Source organism: Cupressus sempervirens, chromosome 4 (genome assembly GCF_028749045.1).
Source record: "Cupressus sempervirens isolate cs-2001-9-10 chromosome 4, ASM2874904v1, whole genome shotgun sequence".
In the NCBI taxonomy this organism is placed as follows: Eukaryota; Viridiplantae; Streptophyta; class Pinopsida; order Cupressales; family Cupressaceae; genus Cupressus; species Cupressus sempervirens.
In genome coordinates this window covers 506,520,607-506,529,792 of record NC_143121.1, presented here as the reverse complement: position 1 = coordinate 506,529,792, position 9,186 = coordinate 506,520,607, and the positions used below count along the sequence as shown (strand labels likewise).

The 9,186-nt window shown below is 31.4% G+C and overlaps 1 protein-coding gene across 1 annotated transcript; it reads right to left on the bottom strand.

Annotated features, from left to right (window-relative positions):
* Window positions 1–496: 496 nt before the first annotated feature.
* Window positions 497–1,448, bottom strand: LOC149562157 (uncharacterized). Its single transcript, XM_089827939.1, has 2 exons — window positions 1,328–1,448; window positions 497–1,215 (listed from the first exon to the last, which is right to left on the bottom strand). The coding sequence occupies exons 1-2, from the start codon at window positions 1,446–1,448 to the stop codon at window positions 497–499; spliced, it is 840 nt and encodes a 279-aa protein (XP_089684065.1).
* Between the last annotated feature and the right edge of the window lie 7,738 nt (window positions 1,449–9,186).

Here is a 9,186-nt window from a genome sequence, read left to right as displayed (position 1 = left end):
ATAATAGTTAATTTGAGGGATATAAATTTGAAATCAAAATATTTTGCATAACATAATAAGTTAAGTAACATTATGAAGTGTAGAGTATATCAAAGTAAAAACCATATTGCATTGAAAAATGCAATGAATTTTAGTGTATGAAAACATAACATTATAATGACCATTCATATACATTAAAGAATAAGAAAACATAATTTTGTAGCATCTAGTACCAATATATTGTTTGAAAGTAATAAAGCAAAAATTTGACATTAAAAAGAAGAACAATTAATTATAAACTATTACATTATTGATGTTCAAGGTTTCTCAATCTGATTTCCTCTGCCTTCCTAATTGAAAGTTGCTTCCCGCTTTTCATTTTTCCATAGCGGTCATATGTAAATGGTGGCATTATTCTCAATCCTTCAATAGATTTTACATGAGAAATAGCCACAAATGTTAATCTTGCTCTTTCCTTTGGACCTATATCAATTGTTGCTTTTTGAAGAGTTAGTCCCTATGATTTGTGAATTATCAATGCCCATGCCAATCTTAATGGTAGTTGGAAGGAACTTTCCCTCTGTAATGGAGCTATAGGAACTAATTTTGCATGGTCGTCATCAAATGGTATTCCAGAATAATTATCGAATTCAACAGTGACATAGGCTGGTGGTTCAGTAGGACTGGTTCCAGGTCTATACACAATTTCTTGAATATATCCTAAAGCTCCATTGACAAGGCCAGCTTCTATCCAAAGATTTGCAGTCAACATGACCCTGGAATCTTTACTAATTAATAACTCTAGATCAAGTTCATCAGTTGAACCATCTTGAACTATGTTACCATTCCGTGTCTTAGTTGCAAGACTACGTGCAATAGGATACCCCAAAGAGTGCAACATTCTCCTATTGTGATTGTGGACATTATCATTGGTTGAGAACAAATGTACTTCTTTGTTAAAGTCATCATTTGTTGGAGCATCAAGCTGTAGAGGGATCCTCATCATAAGAAGATTCCAATCATCTATCTTAGGATTGGCATCTCTCAAATTTGTTAGGAGCTCACGAAATCTTTCTTGATCTTTGTCCTGACTATCTTGCCTAAATATTTTATCTAATGTAACTATTGTTTTGAATTCTTGCCACAATAATTTAGCTCTCGTTTCACTAGCATATGCTGGTTTATCACCGACTAGAGGTAATTGACCAAGATCACCAACCAAAATAATAGATAGACCTAAAAGAAAGAAAATGAAGGTTGAAAAATGTATTAGGAATACTACATATGGGTTTTAATATGTACAAATATTAGTTCACAACAATAGAGTTAACTACAACAAAAGCTTTACCTACATAACTTCTGTCAGCATTTTCTGGGAATGCTTGTCTGAGACGGGAATCAATATTTTCTAGCAAGTTTTGCCCAATGAAACTCATTTCATCAATCAAAATATATCTAATGTGAGCCATTTATTCTTGAAAACTTGTAAGTTGTGTCCCCTCCAATTGAGTAAAATCTTTTATTGGTATTCACAGTTTTGAATGAATTGTTGAAGCTCCTATATTGAAAGCTGCTACTCCAGTTGGTGCAAGTAATAGAAGTGGAGAAGGATTTGGCATTGCAGCCATACGAAGAGATTGACTGATGGCACCGATTAGATAAGATTTTCCTGTTCCTGCAGTTCCTTGAATTATCATACATAGAGGGTTCCCCACCTGATTGCTATGGTAATGTGTCATAATAATGTCAATGGCCTTTTGTTGCTTTCCACTAAGAGTTGAAAAGTTGATGCATTGTGGAATGTCATCATACATGAGACATCCATGCTTCTTCATTTCATCAATGAAGTTGATAGCTGCAACAGTATTGTCTTCATATTGATATCCAATAGACCAATTTGTATTCCTATCAATATCCCTTCTTCCCAACATGTCTATTTTAGAAACTTGCATATGTTGACCATGATACAACCTGTATATGATTTCCCATTCATGCTCTGTAGTATTCTCTTGAGCACGTACAATATCTTCTACATCTGAGTCGCTTGCAACTTCATTATTTTCTTTTGGTTCTACTCGGTGAACATGCCAAGGAGTATAATGGAGTGACTCCCAATTGGCCACTATAGTAGCATCACTATCACCAATGTCCCTTTCAATGTCACGAAAAGGTTTGTAGAGCAACAATTTTGATGAACAATATTCAACCCATTTGTTGGAGTCTCGCAGAGGAATCGATATAAACCTTGGGAAAACTCTAACTATAGCTGCTATTTCTCTTGGCCCCCATTTGTTATCTCCTCTTTATTTAGGATTTCAAATCCAAGATCTTGTTGCATCAATTAATGTTATACCTTCCATAAAAAGGGGTCTTGATTTATAACCTTGTATAAAAGATTTTGTATGATCTTCCTCATTATTCTCTATATTAATTGTTACAGGCTTGAAAACTTCACGTGAAACATTTAGATTAACAAACTTTCTGCTACACTCAAGCAATGGAAGCTCTAACAACATATGACATGTTTCCTGAGTGCCAATGTCTCTTTCTATAACTGTTTCTGTGAGAAGCTTTCTATATTCCCTTGTTGCAAGATCATCCGGATTTTCCAAGTTTGATAAACGCATCAACATTTGATGATATGTTTTAGAACTTCTTTCAGATTTTGAAGCATACTTTGCAATATAGTTGATAACTGCATGTCTAGAAAGTACGCGTTGCCAATCAACATTAGCTCTCCAGAGCTGCAAGATGTGTCGATTATGTGTGTTAACTCTGTCATCATTTCTTGCTGGCTCAAATTTTTTTTCACTAGTTTCTGCATCCTCATATAATCTAGACCCATCCAAATTGACTGGCCAAGGAGCATTATACCTGGGAGGGATAAAGTTATAAGTTTGTAATGATGCACCTAAATAGTTTATGTATTATATGGACAAAAAAAATTAAATTCACACAACAATTACCTACAAACCATTCTTCCTCTCTTTTTATGTAAGCATGCACCCTCCTTGCAGACAGTGTGTCTTTTGACACAATTCAATATCTCTTCATAGTCTTGATCAATATCCATCTGTGCTAGTTGTGAAGTATCTTTGAGAGATGGATGTAGACCAAAATGTTGAAAAGCCTAAAAATAGTTGTAGACATTATCGTTAGTTATTAATAAAATTTGTGCTTAAATAAAGTTTTAAGAATCATAACATAGTGAGATATGGCATCATATAATTGAAAACATACTTGTATATTTCTTTGGTGCACATCATGTCTAGGATTCCATGCATGAATAATAGAATGAAAATATCTTTCAACACTTTTTCTCTCTTCCTCATTTGCCCAATCAATAGTGTCTATGTTCGGTGCTCCTTCCAACCATAGGAATCCATGCACATGAGGTGAACCTCGATGTTGCCACTCATATCTACACCAAACTTCTTTTACTTTCATACCCTTTTGAAGAATTTCTTTTCTAAACGTTGTATGTCTAAGATGCATGTAATGTGCAACAATGTGAGGATAGTCAATGATATTTTGTCTTCTCAATTTTTGATCCAAAGAGACTATCAGATGTTCAGTAAAAAGGAGGTCTAGGCACGTATAAATAGAAGAATTTGCTATCGTTCCACTTTTGAAAACTGAAACGTATGACAGACTGGTCTTTAATTTTTGCATGGCATAATATTTGAAACGATTCTAATACCATTTTGATTGCCAGTTACAAATTTCAAACGATTTTGATAGGTGGTGATGAATATTTAATTTAAATCATCTGTAACTCCCGTGAAATCTTTTTTCCTTACACGAGAATATTCGTCAGCATATTATTGTGCTGGGAAGTGTTGCTGCCATTGTATATGCCTCTCGGTATAAATATCAAATTTTATTGAATGGAAGTCTCCAACACTATAAGAGATAAGGTGGAGTTCTTATATGGTAGCTTTTGGAATGGATACTCTTTAGTCTTTAACTTTTAGTTGAAGGGGTTTTAGCCTACTAGTTTATGCTTTGTATTAGGTAGGTAAAAATCAAGTTCATGGTGGATGACATAAAATCCTCTATTGAAAAAAAAACCATCAAATTTAAATGTGTGATGGTGACATTTGTATATTTAGTTTTTTTTTAATATAGACATACTAAGAAATATTTGTAACTTAAAGAGGTGTAATGGTTATGTTAGAAAAAGTGATTGAAATGATAAAATATAATAAATTGAAATAGCATGAAATAATAGATTTAATCCAAGAGAGCAAGAAGAGTTTTACCATACAAATGATACAAGATCAATGGAGCAATACCAAAGAGGAAGCAACACAAGAGACAAGGATTTGATAAGGGGAAAGCAAAGAAAATCCCTTGTGAGTATTATGAATGAGGCAAAAGCCTAAGAATGAGAGAGAGAGAGAGAGAGAGAGAGAGAGAGAGAGAGAGAGAGAGAGAGAGAGAGAGAGAGAGAGAAGAAATGCAGCAAAATAGCTCATTTACAATAGCATCAAAAACTTGATGTGAATAATGGAGACTAGATGAAAATGAGAGAGAGAAGCACCTCTTTTAAAGAGATGAGAAAGGAGTTGCATGTCTTTGCATGTGTAACTCCCATTTCTATGAATGCCACATTCATAAAAGGTGTGTACAAAGTGTCAAGTTCCTCTTAAAAAGGAATATCTATTTTCCTTATTAAAGGAAATACAAAAAAGAGTTGTCCTCACAAGTGGACAATAGGACAAGAATGACATGTCCTTTACATGTGGACTAGAGGACAAATAAATAATACATAAGGGATACCTTGGTTTATCCCAATAAATAAATAAATACAACCAAGGAAAGATTATTAATTCTAACAAGTTATGTTTATATGTAATTATATTTGTAGTATAAGTAAAGAAATGTACAAATTAATTGTACAAGCATTAAATATTTTGTCATGATCAAATAGATAAAGATAGTAGAAATAGATTTCTATTGCATTCATTAGATACAATAAAAAATTATAAAATATTTTAGCTTAACCAATAAGATTCAAGAATTTCTTTAGGTTCTAAATTTTTTATAAAATTTGAATATTTTTATTATTTCTTGAAATGGAAAAAGGTTATTTAACTTAAATGTTATTGGCTCTCACTAAAAATAGTAAGGGAGAAGCTTAATTTTTGAAATTAAAAAATAAAGAAAAATTTAAAGCTTTAATTTTTATCATTAATTTTACAATTAATATTATTAAAAATATCATAAAAGATGGTGTACACTACACTTTACTTTAGATTTCATTTCAAGAATTTGAGATTTTAAATTCTTTATAAAGTTTGAACATTTTTTTTTATTTAAATAATAATAATAATAATAATAATAAATTGAAATCTTATTGGGTCTTACTAAATAGTAATGGAGAAAATTAATTTACAAAAGCAAAAATCCTAGAAATTTTAAAATTCTAACTTTTTGTATTAATTGTGCAATTAATATAATTATAAAAGATGTGTGGCACCATATTTTACTTTATCATTAGTCAAATTAATAATAATAGAATACTAATTCATAAAATTTTGATTCATTTTGTTCTTAAAGCATTATCTACTAAAAGAATAAAAGCTCAATAACGTAACAAAGTATTTTAAAATAGTAGTTATTGTCGGTACAATTATTTATGTTTATGTATTTAAAATTAAAAATATAATTTTTGGGTGTCAAGTTATTGATTAAATATTTTTAATAAATCAAAATAGTGTATAAAGATGACAAGTAATTGTATTTATTTTTTTAAAAATATTATTCAATGTTAAATATTTGTAAAAAAATATTTTTGTTTGACAAATTGCAATTTCTCTAGTTCTTTAATCATATAATTCTTCCTTTTAGGATAAATAATTGGTTTTTGATTTCTTACATTACAAACATGATAAAAATAAAATAAAATTTATTGTACGGGAGACTCGAGACACAAAAGAATAAGCAATTTAAATTGTGCATATCTTTTGTATATGTAGAATTTAGTTATAATATGCTTATGTTTTTGTTAAGGTTTTGGTTGGTATTGTTTAACCTTGCACAAGATCTCAATGATCCATTTGTTCACAACACATTACAAGACATTTATGACAACTTTATAAACATTGTGACTACATTGAAACTAATATTGTAGAATTTTTATCTATTATCTCAAGACTTCTGATGGAAAAACCAATGATGCAAAAAAATGTGTTTCCTTGTAATGTATGCTTGAGTTTTTAATGAAATTGAAAGACATTTCTTGAGGGCTTATGAAGACATTTTCGAGTCTCAAAACTCTTGAAGTTAAAGAATATACACTTTTGAGTTTTCAACAATAGAGTTTAGATTTACCTTTTTTTCAATTAAATCATGTAATTAGACATTTGTAATGCTCTAAATTTATTCTCTTCATATATCTATAGAGTATAGTAGCTCATATATATATAATGCCGAGAGTCATCCTTCTCGAGCCAAGAATATATATATATATATATGCCCCATTGTGTTGCTCCCATTGTATATGCTTCTCAAAATAGGTGCCAAGAGTCATCCTTCTCGAGCCAAGAATATATATATAAATTGCCGAGAGTCATCCTTCTTGAAGCACCTATTTTGATTTAAATCGTAATGGTTTTTTTGTGTTGGATACGATTTGAATTAAAATAGGTGCCTCAAGAAGAATGACTCTCGGCATTATATATATATATATATATATATATATATATATATATATATATATATATATATATAAAAGTATATATAAGCTAGTGGTAGTCGCTGCAGATATGGAAGATATGATAATAATTTTAATATTATATATATATTCTATTTTTTTATTTTTGATAAAATTAGTATCGATTTATTTGTTTATATATATATATATAAATATATAAAAGAGTATATATAAGTATATATATATCTAACTTTAACCCTAACCCTAACTCTAACTCTAACTCTATCTCTAACTTTAATTCTCCCCCTAACCCTAACCTTAACCCTTTATAATCCTAAATCTAATGCTAATTCTAACCCTAACCCTAATTCTAGCCCTAACCCTAAGCCTTACTATAACTCTAATCCTAACTCTACTTCTAACTCTAAATCTAACCCTAATTTAAACCCATATTCTAACTCTAACCCTAACTCTAACTCCAACTCTATCTCTAACCCTAACCCTACCCCTACCCCTAATTCTAACCCTAACTCTAACTCTAACTCTAACCCTCACTATAATTATAACTCTAACTCTAATTGTAACCCTAACACTAACCCTAACTCTAATACTAACTCTAATCCTAATCATACTCATAATCCTAATCCTAACACTATATATAATGCTAATACTAACCTTAACACTATATGTAACTCTAACTCTAATCCTAACCCTAATTCTAATCGTAAACCCAATCCTAATTCTAACCCTAACTCTAACTCTAAACCTAAATCTAACCCTAAATCTAACCCTAACTCCAGCCCTAACCCTAAATCTAACCCTAACCCCAACTCTATCTCCAACTTTAACTCTAACTTGATCCCTAACTCTAACTCTAATTCTAACCCTAACCCTAGCCTCAATTCTAGCCCCAATTATAACCCTAACACTAACACTAACACTAAAACTAACACTAATTATAACCCTAACCCTAATGCTAACCCTAACTCTAACCATAACCCTTATGCTAACCATAATCCTAGCCCTAATTCTAACCCTACCTCTAACTCCAACTCTTGTTCTAATTCTAATTCTATCTCTAAATCTAGCCCAAATCCTACCTTTAAATCTAACCCTAACCCTAACCCTAACTTTATTTGTAACCCTAATTCTAGCCCTAACCCTAATTATTACCCTTACCCTAACTCTAGCTCTAACTCAATCTGTAACCCTAATTATATTTGTAACCCTAATTCTAACTCTAACTCTAATTGTAACTCTAATTCTACCCCTAATCTTAACCCAAACCTATATAACCCTAACTCTAACCCTAATTCTAACCCTAACCCCAATTCTAGGTCTAACCCTAACCTAATTCTAACCCTAACTATAACTCTGTTCGTAACTATAACTCTAACTCTAATTCTTACCCTAACCCTAATTCTAACCCTAGCTCTAACTCTAATGCTAATTCTAATCTTAACCCTAATTCTTACCCTAAATCTAACTCTAACTCTAACTCTAACCCTAATTCTAACTCTAACTTTATCCCTGATTCTAACCCTATCCCTAATTCTAACCCTAACTCTAACTTTGACTCTTTTTGTAACCCTAACCCCAATATTAACCCTCACCCTAACTTTGACTATAAACCTACCCCTAATCCTAACCTTAAAACTATATATAACTCTAACTCTAACACTAACCCTAATTCTAATCCTAATCCTAGCCCTAACTCTTACCCTAACCCTAAATCTAATTAGGTAACTTTAACCCTAACCCTAATCTAACCTTGATCACAATTTGATCTCTAACTTTAACTCTAACTCTAACTTGAACCCTAACTCTAACTCTAATTCTAACTCTAACTCTTATATTAACACTAACACTAACACTAACAATACCTCTAATTTTAACTCTTACTCTAATTGTAACCCTAACCCTAATGCTAATCCTAACCATAACCCTAACACTAACCCTAACCCTAACCCTAATGCTAACCCTAACCATAACCCTAACACTAACCATAACCCTAACTCTAACACTAATTCTAACCCTAAATATAACCCTAACTCTAACTCTAACTCCAACCTTTATTCTAAGTCTAATTCTAACTCTATCTCTAACCCTAACCCTAACTCTTATTCTAACCCTAACACTAATCCTAACTATATTTGTAACCCTAATTCTAATCCTCACCCTAATTCTTACCCTTGCCCTAACCCTCACTCTATCTCTAATCCTAACTATATTTCTAACCCTAATTCTAACCCTAACCCTAATCCCAACTCTAACTCTAATTTTAAACCTAACCCTAACCCTAACTCTCTTTGTGCCTACTCTCTAGATACACCTCATAATCTCTTTTTCTCTCTCTCTACATAAAACATGCCTCTATAAGAAACATAATATGAGCTCCTTCTTGTCTACATATACTCTCTCTCTCTCTCTCTCTCTCTCTCTCTCTCTCTGGGTGTGTGTATATACATATTATCACTTATAAAAAAAAATTTATTTCTAGATATTTGTACATATAGGGTTAGGCTAAGGTATATAATTTACTAAATGAT